The sequence below is a fragment of the Dendropsophus ebraccatus genome, chromosome 1 (assembly GCF_027789765.1).
Source record: "Dendropsophus ebraccatus isolate aDenEbr1 chromosome 1, aDenEbr1.pat, whole genome shotgun sequence".
Classification (NCBI taxonomy): Eukaryota; Metazoa; Chordata; class Amphibia; order Anura; family Hylidae; genus Dendropsophus; species Dendropsophus ebraccatus.
In genome coordinates this window covers 195,438,741-195,453,740 of record NC_091454.1, presented here as the reverse complement: position 1 = coordinate 195,453,740, position 15,000 = coordinate 195,438,741, and the positions used below count along the sequence as shown (strand labels likewise).

Genomic DNA, 15,000 nt, shown 5'->3' with positions numbered 1-15,000 from the left:
GGGTAATGGATCCAAATGGATGGCACACAATTGCATTCGGACTGCAAAACCGCAGTGTGAAAACATACCCTAATGCAGTTTAAACATAAAATCAAGGAAAAGAAATCCAGCAAATTCCAGTAAAAAATTCCAAAGCTTCATTTCACAAAGGCCATAAAATCATTGTAGAAAAATTGCATCATTTCCAATAAAAAATTCTTTACGCGTTTCGGCCATCAAGACTGCGATCAAGGCCACGACATGGCCGAAACGCGCCTAGATTTTTTAAATTGGAAATGATGCGTTTTTTTGACAATGATTTTATGGACTTAAATAAAGCTTTGGATTTTTTTTACCGGAATTTGCTGGATTTCGTTTCCTTGATTTCACTTTCTAGTGCCCAGCAGTCTTTTTTTAAATCAATAGTACAGGCGATTTTAAGAAATTTTGTAATTGGGTTTATTAGGCAAATATGCCATTATCTGCATTCAAAAAGACTTTGCCAAGGTCAAGGGGAGGAGAAGGAGGGAGATTAGTCGGCAGCAGAGAGCAGAGAACAAAGGATTACACAGTGGGAGCTGTGTGAAAGCCGGTTTTCAGAGGTCAGAGAGGTCAGCACTGACTTCAGAGGAGATAGCCAAGTGATGTAGCTGTAAATTAACTCTTTGTTGTCCTGTTTTGGTACCTCATCTCCACCCCTCCCCTCTCCATAGAGAACAATGAAGACAGGGGGGAGAGCTTCAAACTGCTTTCTCATGATAAAAATGCATTTTTCGGCTAATAAACCCAATTACAAAGTTTCTTAAAATCACCTGTACTATTGATTTCTGCAAAATAAATTTAAACAACAGTGACACTTTAAGTGTAGCGGTTTGCCTACGTTTTTTGCAGTGTGAACATACCCTTATAGAGACAGCTGAGCCAGTGACTCTCATGCAGTCTAAAAATATGATATTGATGACTTATCTTGCGGAGAGGTCATCATCAATAAATTATGCACAGAAGACTCCCTTATGTTTTACTGCCTGCATTATATGCAAACATATATAAGGTTATATATAGTTGTGGGACACAGCGCCTTGCCTGCCCTCCCAATGCCATGTAGGTGAATGAGGTGAAGAAGAGATCTTCTGCGGCGTAGTCATTGGTAGCATTTGGGTGTAGTTGTGTGACTTGGCATAGATCTGTGCCCCGGCTATGATCAGTGGGCCATGCCACAAGGCTAACCTCTTTAACATTACACCAAACACTATCATTTATTTAACATGCTGCCGCTGCCGCTTAACTTCATTGCCCATCCGAGCACACACAGCAGAGGTAATAAAACGTACAGTCTCCAGACTACTTTCACCCGCTAGACATGGCACTGTTACATTATTTATCCCAGCAGCATCCTGTCTCACTGCAGGGAACAATAGAAGAATGGGAAGACAATACAGCAGTGAGGGAGGGGATGCCTCCAAATAATAATATAATACTAACCCCTATTATATACATTACTATATACATAGAAGAGGGATGGTGGTAGCGCCCCTTCTGGTGGTGGTTAGTACTATCACATACCTAAACACTGGCTCAGGGGAACATGGTCAGAGTTGTAGCTAGATCGCTAGTATAGCTGTACATAGTTTTCTTCCTTCTGGAGGAGAGCTAATTTGCATACTTTATCCCATGAAGCATTGTCCGAAATATAAGTCTCCATATACCGGTGATCTCTTTGATAGGAGTCAGAATTCCCCGGAACTGCATCAATCAAGGTGTCTCTCTCTAATCTATCTATCTATCTATCTATCTATCTATCTATCTATCTATCTATGAACTGGAGCAAGGAGATGGTATAGTAAAGGTATCCCCTGATTTGTGCACACCGTAATTATTGAAGAGGATCCATGTTATGGTATAAAAGATACTAATATTCACCCTCTATAAATAGCCACTTACAAATTTTTGGTAACTTTTTTGCACATATAACATATGTAAGATACTGATTGCCTGTCTGATGGTATACAATGACAATGAGACATCATATCATCATGGTTCTGCCTCTGCAGACTGATTCATGTTGTTTTTGCACCATCTAGTGGTTATAGTGTAAATTACACTTTTATAATCATCTTTTTACATGACTGGCAGGCACCATAAGTCATACTATATGTATTACATACATATATACATCCTGATGCCATTGGTAGGAGTTTCAGTAGAGATTTAGGGATCTCGGGTCTATTAACCCCTTAAGGACAGAGCCAATTTCGATTTTTGTGTTTTCGGTTTTTCCTCCTTGTGCTTAAAAGCCCATAGCACTTGCATTTTTCCACCTAGAGACCCACATGAGCCCTTTTTTTTGCGTCACTAATTGTACTTTGCAATGACAGGCTGAATTTTTGCATAAAGTACACTGCGAAACCAGAAAAAAATTCAAAGTGTGGTGAAATTGAAAAAAAAAAAAAGCATTTTGTTTATTTGGGGGAAATGTGTTTTTACGCCATTCGCCCTGGGGTAAAACTGACTTGTTATATATGTTCCTCAAGTCGTTACCATTAAAACGATATATAACATGTATAACTTATATTGTATCTGATGGCCTGTAAAAAATTTAAACCATTGTCAAAAAATATACGTCACTTAAAACTGCTCCATTCCCAGGCTTATAGCGCTTTTATCCTTTGGTCTATGGGGCTGTGTCATTTTTTGCGCCATGATATGTTCTTTCTATCGGTACCTTGATTGCGCATATACGACTTTTTGATCGCTTTTTATTACAATTTTTCTGGATTTGATGCGACCAAAAATGCGCAATTTTGCATTTTGGGATTTTTTTGCGCTGACGCCGTTTACCGTGCGAGATCAGGAATGTGATTATTTAATAGTTTGGGCGATTACGCACGCGGCGATAGCAAACATGTTTATTTATTTATTTACTTTTATTTATAACCTGGGAAAAAGGGGGGTGATTCAGACTTTTATTAGGGGAGGGGGCTTTTTATTAATAATTGCACTTTTTTTTTTACTTTTACACTTATACTAGAAGCCCCCCTAGGGGACTTCTAGTATAAGTGCTTTGATCTCTCATAGAGATCTCTGCAGCATAGATATGCTGCAGAGATCCATGAGATCGGCACTCGTTTGCTTTCGGCTGCTGCAGCCGGAAACAAACGAGTGCCGAGCCGGGGACGGCGCCATCTTGGAGCGGTCCCCGGCCGGCTTCAGAAACGGAGATCGCTCCTCCGGGATAACATCCCGGAGGAGCGATCTCCCCACTAGACACCAGGGATGATGCTGCGTCCTGTAATCGGATGCAGCTATCATGTTTGACAGCTGCATCTGATTACTGTATTAGCGGGCACGGCGATCGGACCGTGCCCGCTAATACCTACGGTCCCGGGCTACAAGTGGCACCCGGGACCGCCGCGGTTCAGAGCGGGGCCGCCGCGCGGCCCCGCTCTGAACTCCCTTACCGGCATCAGGGCGTAAATTTACGCCCGATGTCGTTAAGGGGTTAATATGGGGGGGGGGGAGTAGCCTGGGCTTTGATCAATATGCAGTGGTCTGGTGGGACCTGATAAATTTGAGGGTTTGGTACTTGTTCTAATGAATATAAGAGCCAGGTTATGGGACTGATAAATTGGTGTTCAGGTCTGGAAGTAGGATATAGGATTTAGGGCTATGGCATGAAGATTAGTAACTTAAGGGGTTGATCTGGGGGCTTTGGAGTATAAATAATAATGAAAATATTAGATTAAAGGAGAAGTCTGGTGAAAATTTTTATTAAAATATTGTATTGCCCCCCAAAAGTTACACAAATCCCCAATATACACTTACTACAGGAAATGCTTATAAAGTGCTTTTTTCCCTGCACTTACTACTGCATCAAGGCTTTACTTCCTGGGTAACATGGTGATGTAACTTCCTGGATAACATGGTGATGTCACTTCCTGGGTAACATGGTGATGTAACTTCCTGGATAACATGGTGATGTAACTTCCTGGATAACATGGTGATGTCACTTCCTGGGCAACATGGTGATGTCACTTCCGGAATAACATGGTGATGTCACTTCCTGGATAACATTATGATGTCACTTCCTGGATAAAATGATAATGTCCCGACCCGACTCCCAGAGCTGTGCGGGCTGTGGCTGCTGGAGATGATGATGGCAGGGGGATGCTCAGTGTCCCTCCAGTGCCCAGTGTCCCCCTGCCATCATCCTCTCCAGCAGCCACAGCCCGCACAGCTCTGGGAGTCGGGTCATGACATCATCATTTTATCCAGGAAGTGACATCACCATGTTATCCAGGAAGTGACATCACCATGTTATCCAGGAAGTGATATCACCATGTTATCCAGGAAGTGATATCACCATGTTATCCAGGAAGTGACATCACCATGTTATCCAGGAAGTGATGCCTTGGTGCAGTAGTAAGTGCAGGGAAAAAGCACTTTATAAGCATTTTCTGTAATAAGTGTATATTGGTGATTTGTATAACTTTAAGGGGGCAATACATTACGCACGAAATCCTCAGCTAATCCGCAATACACGTATTAATAGGAATCATAACACTCTCTCTTCCAATACATTTCATAAACTTCTACCGTTTGATAAGTCTCACCTTCCATTACGGGACATATATGATATTCTCAAAAACCACACTCAAATGAACAATAAACTAAAGGTTTTTAAATCATGGGAAGCTGACTTTCCTATCCCTCAACTACAAAACAAACTTCTAGCAGGCCTGAAAGCAGTATAATAATAATTAATGAACAATGGAGGGAAATGCACCTAAAAATTGTACACAAGGCCACATATGCGTTTGACCGGTTTGACTGGAAAAATGGACCTGCACATTTTCTGAAACATTGCCCTAAGTGTAGTCTTCACAAAGCTGATCTCCTTCATGGGCTTTGGCATTGTCCAAAACTACATAAATATTGGACAGAGATCAGGGAACTAATAGACTCCATTTGGTGTATTGCGCTACCCAACGATCCACTCCCATGTATTTCCCATTATCATTCAGTGAATTCGGCTGGTATAGAAACCCGCATATTATTACCGCAGGGAATCCATGTTGTTTTACTTGCTACTAGTGATGCACGATGCACCGAAATATCGATACTACTATCGATATTTCGGTCAGAAAAACGGTTCGATACCAGGATTTCCTGGTATCGATACTTCATGTTAATCTGCATAATAGCGCAGATTAACATGAAGTATGGTGCAGAGAACACGGCCGGCAGCTCCCTGAGCGCCGGCCGTGTTCTCTGTGTGCCGCCCCCTGCCCCCTGGTGTCCCCTCCTCCGCCCGCGCGCTCTCCGCTCCCGGCGGCGCCAAATTTAAATAGCCGGCGCATAGCGATCGCTAGTGCCGGCTATTTGCAGGGGTCCTCAACTGGCGGACCGCGGTCCGAACCCGGACAGCGGAGGCCAGCTATCCGGACCCCTGGTCAGACCTCCTAACCGCCCCGGATCCGGTCCGTCCCGGGGCGGTTAGGAGGTCCCGCTCCCCACCGCACTGCCTCCCGCCCCATAGGCGTACTGTCCTTAGATGTCAGTACGCCTGTGGGGCTGGGGGAAGTGTCGGTCCGGCCCCCGGCTGATACGCGCTCTCTGGGGATGTCCCGGGGATTCCCCAGCAGAGCGCGCACCACAGACCTCAGTGTACGCTGCCGGCCTGTCCTTCCCGGAAGTGCAGGCCGGCGGCGTACGCTGAGGTCACTGATGCGCGCTCTGCTGGGGAATCCCCGGGACATCCCTACAGAGCGCGTATCAGCCGGGGGCCGGACCGACGGGAAGAGACGAAGACAGCCGCAGCGGGGAACGAGGTGCTAGGTGAGTTGTTTTTGTTATTTATTTTTTTTTCTGTCTGGGGGGCATCTACAAGGGGAGAGCGCACAGGTGGACTATATACTACAGGGGGGACCTCACAGGGGGCTATATACTACTGGGGGGAGCGCACAGGGGGCTATATACTACAGGGGGGACCTCACAGGGGGCTATATACTACTGAGGGGGCTATATACTACTGGGGGGACCTCACAGGGGCTATATACTACAGGGGGAAAGCACAAGGGGGGCTATATACTACTGGGGGGAGAGCACAGGGGCGCTATATACTACTGGGGGGAGAGCACAGGGGCGCTATATACTACTGGGGGGAGCTCACAGGGGGCTATATACTACAGGGGGACAGCACATGGGGGGGCTATATACTACAGGGGGAGCTCACAGGGGGCTATATACTACAGGGGGGAGCTCACGGGGGCTATATACTACTGGGGGGAGCTCACAGGGGGCTATATACTACAGGGGGAGAGCACAGGGGGGCTATATACTACTGGGGGGAGCTCACAGGGGGCTATATACTACTGGGGGACAGCGCACAGGGGGCTATATACTACAGGGGGAGAGCACACAGGGGGGCTATATACTACTGGGGGGAGCTCACAGGGGGCTATATACTACAGGGGGAGAGCGCACAGGGGGGCTATATACTACTGGGGGAGCAACAGGGGGCTATATACTACTGAAGGAGAGCGCACAGGGGGGGCTATACACTACTGGGGGAGCAACAGGGGGGCTATATACTACTAGGGCAGTCACCCCCTTTGTACCTAATATCAAAGGCCTGGTGAGAGAGAAAAAAATGCCAATTTTCCCGCTAATAAGCAGCAATTCTGTATATAAATAGTTGAACGTTTGTGACAAAGTAACAAAACACGTTTCCTACTGATGTTCAGCTCGGACCTTCACCTGACAATAGACCCCGGTAAGTGGACCCTCACTAAAAGTTGTTGAGTACCCCTGCCCTAAAGGGTAGATGCCGACAGCGGCATTTAACCCCTGCAGAGCCGCTCCATATGCAGCACGAGTCTGCTGCATATGGATCGGCCCCTCACTGCTTATGACTGCGGCCCGCAATCCCGCGGGCGGCAGTCATTCAACCATTCCAAATACGGGACCCGCCGGTGCTGCGGCGGCGGTCCCTTACACCAGCCAGTTCCCCAACCTCCGGGTCCACAATCCTGTCGCCGCCCCTCCAGTTCCCGCGGGGACCACCGATACAGTGGCACAACAACTCCCAGAATACCTTCTTGTGGGGAGTTGTTGTTCACAAGGAGGCATGCTGGGAGTTGTTGTGCCAGGAGGCTGCTAATGCATTACAACTCCCAGCAGCATACCTCCTTATGCACTACATCCCCCAGCATACCTCTTTGTGCACGAGGAGGCATGCTGGGAGTTGTAGTGCACAAGAATGTATGCTGCACAGAGTTGTGTCAGGAGCTGCACAACTGCAATTCCCAGCATACCTCCTTGTGCACTACAACTCCCAGCATACCTTCTTGTGGGGAGTTGCAAAGCACAAGGAATTATGCTGGAAGTTGTTGTTCACCAGGAGTTATGCTGGGAGGTGTAGTGCACAAGGAGGTATGCTGGGAGATGCAGTTGCGCGGCAGCAGCCTTTCAAAACATCCCAGCATACCTTCTTATGCACTACAACTCCTAGCATACCTCCCTGTGCACTACAACTCCCCACAAGAAGGTATTCTGGGAGTTGTTGTGCACAGGGAGGTATGCTTGAGGTTAGAGGGGAATAAAAAATGTAAAAAAAGTGTTTTAAAATAAAAAAAAAATAAAGGTTCTAATAATCCCCCCTTTTCCCTTTTTTAAAAAAAAAAAGTAAAAAAAAAAAAAAAAAAAAAAAAGGACATACATGTATCCATTACATGTGAATTGTCCGAACTATAAAATGTAACAAAGTGATCAAGAAGTCACATAAATAAAAATGTTGTGCATGGGGGGAACATATCTGTAGTCAGGGAAAAGGGAAATTATATTTGTATTTTTACGTGTTTTTTTCTCAAACTTTTTATTTAGTATCGAATTGGTATTGAGTATCGAAATCCGAAAGCTGGTATCGGTATCGAACTCAAAATTTTGGTATCGTGACATCCCTACTTGCTACTATGAAATGTATATTACGACACTGGATAAAGAATTCCATTCCCACTATTTCTGAAGTCAAAGATACCGTCATACATCTCCTCCATTTGGAGAAAATCAATGCATTACATAGTCCGAATTCATCTCTAAAGAATTTTTTCAAAAAATGGAGGTTAATAATGAACTATTATCTCCCACTGAAATCATCACCTTCATGTCCTGTTTTAAAAATACAAAATGGTATATGGAAGCTGATGCCGCCAATACACTAGGAAAACTCAAAATTCCTGCTTCCAATAATTGAAAATATGTTATTCAATGAGCGTCTATCTCTGACCTCAGACGGGGGAGCGGCGGGCTGGTCGTGTGTCTTGTGTTGTGTATGTCTTGTGCTTTATGTTATGTCCTTCGTAAATTTTACTCTTTATTTTATATCATTTATCTGTCTTGTCTAGTTCCTCAATCTATTGTCTCTCTTCAAGGTATTCTGGTATTAGGTATGAGTAAGAAACTGTTCTACTATTGGATAATATATCCCCCTTTAGTTAACGGCGCTCTAACAACATAACTTATATGCATCTGGTAACGTTCTCTACAATTTTCCCACTTCTCAACTTCTACAGAAAATACTAAGGGACTCTTTTTGGGACATTTTATGTCTGACTTTTACACTACAGAAATGTAATATTTTTCTTTTATCTTATGTTGTTAAGTAACTAACATCCTCTTATAATCTGATGCATGAGATACTGTACAATATATTAATTTTTGTTACAATGCCGAAAACTAATAAAATATTGAACAAAAAAAAAAATATTAATAGGAATAATACGTGTATTGCGGATTAGCTGCGGATTTCGTGCGTGAGACTCCCGACGGATCCACCTGTGTGAATTAACCCTAAGGGGAAAAGCCTGACGCAGTTTTTTCTAGTTATACCCCGAGCCCGAGACCTAAAATTAACTTTGAACATTCCTACCTTAGAAAGCATAAACAGAGGAAATCCCTATTACCCTCAAAAAGCAACACCCCCCCTTTACCTCCATATGAAATCAGAGACATACAGGCCTTTTAGGCCACTATACAAACAAGCCATATAAACAGCAATAATGTAATACATCTATAGAATATTATTGGCGGACATTTCCTCGGCCCATGATACTGAAGTACAAATCATACATTATGGACATGGAGAAAAAGGAGCTGCTGCACCTCACACCTATGGCTGACACTAATGCCTCTCGGCTACATGCAGCAGCTCCTTTTTCTCCATGTCCACAAATCATACAAATCAATCATATCGTTGCAAACGTCTGGGACGAAGTGGTCCGCACTATATACAATGGAGGCCGCTTTATCTTATTCAGTAAAGATGGAAGGTATAAACACTTTGTTCACTATCTCTCTTAGTCTGACAATTGACGTACTTTGTCTGTCTGGAACTCACATCTTAAAGGGGTTATCCAGCGAAAATATTTTTCTTTCAATTCAACTGGTTTCAGAACGTTATATAGATTTGTAATTTACTTCTGTTTAAAAATCTCAAGTCTTCCCATACTTATCAGCTGCTGTATGTTCTGCAGGAAGTGGTGTTTTCTTTCCAGTCTGACACAGTGCTCTCTGCTGTCACCTCTGTCCAAGAGAGGAACTGCCCAGAGCAGTAGCAAATCCCCATAAAAAACTGCTCTGGGCAGTTCCTGTCTCGGACAGAGATGGCAGCAGAGAGCCCTGTGTCAGACTGGAAAGAAAACATTTCCTGTAGGACATACAGCAGCTGATAAGTATGGAAAGACTTGAGATTTTTAAAAGGACTATCTATATAACTTTCTGAAACCAGTTGATTTGAAAGAAGATTTTCACTGGTAACCTGGGGAATTCAGACTAAAAATATTAATTACCATAAAAAAGGAACGCCCCTCCCCCACAAGATAGACCTCCATTGAGCCCTTAGGCCACTATACAAATAAGTCATAAAAATAGCAATAATGTTATTCATCTATAGAATATTATAGAACAGACACTTCCTCGGCCCATGATGCTGAACTACAAATCATACATTGCTGTAAAGTCTGGGACGAAGCGGTCCGCACTATATACAATGGAGGCTGCTCTGTCCTATTCAGTAAAGATGGAAGGTATAAACACTTTGCGGGAGATTTATCAAACATGGTGTAAAGTGAAACTGGCTCAGTTGCCCCTAGCAACCAATCAGATTCCATCTTTCATTTTCCAAAGAGTCTGTGAGGAATGAAAGGTGGAATCTGACTGGTTGCTAGGGGCGACTGAGCCAGTTTCACTTTACACCATGTTTGATAAATCTCCCCCTTTGTTTACTATCTCTCTTAGGCTAGGTTCACACTACGTTCTTTCAATCCGTTTTTTTAAAGAAATGGATGAAAAACGGATTCCAAAAAACGGATGCAACTGTGTGCAAAAAATGGATAAAAATAGATCCGTTTTATTTTTACGGACACAAAACAGGGTCGACCTCATTTTTCTGTCTGTAAAAAAAACAAAAAACGGATCCGTTAAACGGATTGCAAAAACGTAGTGTGAACCCAGCCAAAGAAGGGTATTGGCTGTCTGTGGACACCTTTGTAATACCTTGTTACACCAGTGGGGACAGTATTTGGGGTAAACCTGTGGCTCTGGGTACCTGGGCCTTGTTGTGATGTACTGGACAGTATCCATTTTACCAGACAACATTTCATCAGAGTCCTGCGGGTCAGACGAGGCTTCTGCCACTTCACACCATCTTTCTTCTCGGGAGAGGTCTGTCCTGGGTCGCCGAACAAACTTCCATCATTCTCCTTAACGTCATCCTGAAGGATAATGAAAATAGTAGTTATCTAACATTGTAATATGTCGTACATTGCGTACCATCCTTATATTTAAATAGTTTAGATCAACTGGGGTCAGAAAGTTATACAGATTTGTAAATTACTTCTATTAAAAATTCTCAAGTTCTTAAAAAATTATTAGCTGCTGTATGTCCTGCATTAAGTGGTGCATCCTTTCCAGTCTGAGATGGTGCTCTCTGTTGCCACCTCTGTCCATGTCAGAAACTGTTCAAATTAGGAGATGTTTTCTATAGGGAATTGCTGCTGCTCTGGACAGTTCCTGACACAGACAGAGGGTGGCAGCAGAGAGCACTGTGTCAGACTGGATGAAAAACACCACTTCCTGCAGGACATACAGCAGCTGATAAGTACTGGAAGACTTGAGATTTTTAAACAGGAGTAATTTACAAGTCGGTATAACTTTCTTATACCAGTTGATTTGAATTTCTTTTCCCTCCAGAGTACCCCTTTAACCTTTCAGGTTGCAGATGTAAGTTCTGATTTTCCTATGAGTTCAATGGCAAACAAAGTAACATGGTTTTATCCCTCATTCAAGCTTCTTTTATATTGTAATTTTATCACCACTTATGGGTGACCCCATGTATTCCTAGCCCAAAGGGCATCCCCCCCCCCATCCTTTCCAGAAGATATAAGTCCTTAAAATAAATTGTATTGTCTTGGTCAATTTATTTTCTTCTCCGCTCCTTCATTATCCTCCTTGTCTTGGAGAAACCTGGATAAAAACCAATATAGCTTCCACATGGGTTGTTAGCTGGCTTCCCCAGAGTCCTCAATGACAAATTGGGTTAAATAGGCCTGAGAGGTGGATGCCACTTTATAACTAGGTAAATCTCAGTGATAGTCCCTGAGGGAAAGGAGCTGTAATAATCAGCATCTGGATTTTTTTTTTTTTTAAAGAAAAAAAGCTAAAAAACAGATGCACAAAGTTTTGTCAACTTTGGCAACTATAGAAATATATATATACATTTATATAAAAAAAAAAAAAAAAAAAAAAAAATATATATATATATATATATATATATATATATATATGTTACTGAAGCCTATATAGAGAAGGGATATAAAGAGTTTCCTTTCTTTGTGTTCAGCAAAGTGTAAATGTTTCCATCTGAACTACAGCCAGACCCCTCCCTGCTGTCACTGCGCGTTATCCATGTACTAATCATGGAGAGAGAAACAGCATTTATAAAGAACAAGCCTCTTATCCCTCGAGAGGAAAGAGTTAATTTTTCATCAGGCTCTCGGTATGAATATTTTAGGTAGTTTAGCTTAAGACATGTTTGTCTTGGTCCCTTAGCTACAGCTGCGTGCAGAGGGAAGTAGGGCCTGGCATGCTGAGATCTGTCTCAGGCTGCCTTAAGAAAGCGTTAAGGAGGAATTACCTTACAAATGTATATTGGTAATCGGAAGCCTCCATTATGATGCTTGTTTAACTAAGTAAAGAAGCACCCCTGGATTTTTTATACAATGTACAGCTAGTAATAACTCATTTAGTTGTTTCTTTCTATCTAAAAATTCCTAGAATGTCATGTGATCACATGGTGACCCCCTTAAAAATGCATGTGTTTCTGCACTCTGCCAGAACTTTCTCTATGATCAAGCTGCAAGGACTGTTTCTGCTTAATCATATGGACTAAACTTTCCACAGTGGGGGGTGGGGGGTATATATAGTTGGGGATTATTATATTATCCCCCCAGCAGAAAGAGATGGTATTGGTTCTATCCTCCCATGTAATGCTTTGCTGATGTATCATAGGATTAAGAGCAGATTTGAAAGAGAGAGGACATAATTTGCAATCTGAAAGTTCACATGGTAGCTGATTTGAGGTCACATGACTGCAGTAGCGAAGTGTGGATACAGCAGAGCTGAGATTAAATGGATGACACAGCAAGAGTAGTGGTGGTTAGTGTACATTGTATGGGGGAAAAAAAAAGTGACCTGTTTAAATCAAGTTTGCTGCTAAACATATATATTTCTTTTTTTTTTTTATTTAACATTTTATTATCTGTATTATAAAATTTTCCTTAAATCTTGCACTTTCCATTCTGACCACTAGGCATAATGAAAGGTGAGGCTTCCTGTTTTGTCTATGATGATAAAGAGGAGGCTGCTGTTAAGTCATTTGTATAGTTTTATGAAAGGTGACAACAGTAGATATCGGTGACACTTACAGATCAGCCTCCTCCTCCTTGTAGAATGATTTCTTTAAAGGTCACAGAGTATGTGCAATAAATAATGTTTCCATTTATGTCAGTGGCGCCGGTCCTGTCTATTGCTGCCTGTGTCAATGGGGCTTGCTGTAAAGCATATCACTAAATGTTTAAAAAAAAAAAAAGAAAAGAAAAACAGCTCAGAGCAAAATGGCCCAGATAAGTTTCGGCGGATTCCGTAGTTCGTACCCGCTCACGGCTGCATGCATATCTGCCCTTCCCATAGACTCAATTCTATGGGCGGGCGGATTCCGCCGTCTGCCTAAAGAATTGACATGTCATTTCTTTTGGCAGATGGTGGAATTTGGCCGCCCATATAATTGAGTCTATGGGACGGGCGGATATGCGCGACGCCGTGAGCGGGTACAAGCGGCGGAATCCGCAGGGAACTTTTCAGCGCGAATTCCATAGTACGAACCCACCCTTAGGCTGCAGCCTATGAGACACTAGGAGGGGATCCCAGCACTGGCCTACCTAATGATTCTGGCGGCTCAAAGGCTGAGTAGAAGGGCCCTATTAATGATGGCACTAAGGGAAGCACCATATTGAATAGAGAACCCTAAGGGAAGCACCATATTTAATAGAGAACCCTAAGGGAAGCACCATATTGAATAGAGAACCCTAAGAAAGTCACCAATCTTAAATGCTTTATTATGGAAGCCATTAGTATTCAGTGTGAGACACCAAGGGGCAGAGTTGGGGGTCACTACAAGCCCTTGCGGATTTATTAGCCTTCTTCAAGATTACTTGTTCCTGCAAAGAAGAAAAGATGGAGACCAATCAAGATGGCAGAAGAGGGGGCCGTATCGCCATTTACTGCTGCCAATGTAAGGCTATGTTCACACTACGTAAATCTACGTCCGTAGTTCTCGCCACAGAACTACAGCCGTAGATTTGCGGGGTGGAACATAGCATTGTTTGCTATGGGATCCCGGACGGAGCGTACACACATCGTATACGCTCCGGACGGTTCCCATGCGGCGCCGCAAACAACTGACAGGTCCATTATATGCGGACGGAATTCAATAAATTCTGCCCACAGAAAGCCCTGTCAGTTCACACAGTAAAGCGAGCGGCTCCGGCCGCTTACTTCACTCTGTGCTATGGGAAGCTCTGATGTGGGCGCGTGCTGATGCACCCGCATCAGAGCTCCACGGAGGAAAGATCATCCGGCCGGTACTTAAGAGAGTCACGGAACGGCCGGTCTCATCCGTAGTGTGAACATAGCCTAAAAATGTAAAAGAATAAAATTTTTTCTTTAATAAAGTCATATTACAAAGTCATATAACCTTATAAAAATTATATATATATATATATATATATATATATATATATATATATATATATTTTTTTTTTTAATTAACCTGAATACCCCTTTAAAGGGGTCAAAATAGAGTGATGCAGAACAATTTTTTGTATTTTTAGTATATTTAGTATTGCTGTAATCGTAAAAAAAAAAGAAAAATAAAGTGCATGTACTTTTACCTGCAGAGTAAATGTACAGTGAGGACAGTTACGATCTTAGCAGGCCAGATATAATCTATATATTACGCCATGATATAGTGTGTTCTATAGAAATAACAAATGAATAAACAGGCAGCAGATCCGCAAACAGATGCTGTTTATTACCAACTCCCGGCATCCTCCCAGCAGATTCTTATAAGAAATGTGAATATTCAGTGTATTTTTGATCCTGACGTACCACACCATTGTCTATGTAGTCAGCAAGCTCCGGCAATTGAAGCTGGTGCTATTTCAGGCCCGGCATTAGCATAACTATAGATGACACCACATGCTGAACGCTGGTCATGTGTGCTGCCATTCCCATGAATCACATCCATTGGCACAGATTTGACCTGAGTATAAATAATGGACGGACATCTTTCTATTGCTTTGTACACTGCTTTTAATTATTTACAGGAAATAGATAATTAAAACAGATAAATGACCCTGGTTTTTACTCATCTATTCACTATAAATGTATGGTGAAGAAGGCCGTCTC

General features: G+C 42.8%; 1 protein-coding gene across 2 annotated transcripts in view; it reads right to left on the bottom strand.

Moving 5' to 3' along the window:
- KCNIP3 (potassium voltage-gated channel interacting protein 3) overlaps positions 1–15,000 on the bottom strand; it is an 81,563-nt gene that overhangs the window by 51,069 nt on the left and 15,494 nt on the right. Inside the window, exons 1-2 of one of the 2 annotated variants that reach the window (XM_069943307.1) lie at positions 10,871–10,936; positions 10,583–10,748 (exon numbers count right to left, since the gene is read on the bottom strand). In XM_069943307.1, coding sequence (XP_069799408.1) covers positions 10,583–10,637 — 55 coding nt within the window. In that variant the 5' untranslated portion in view covers positions 10,638–10,748; positions 10,871–10,936. Of the gene's footprint in view, positions 1–10,582; positions 10,749–10,870; positions 10,937–15,000 lie in introns of those variants that run through there. The other variant, XM_069943291.1, reaches the window with a different exon arrangement.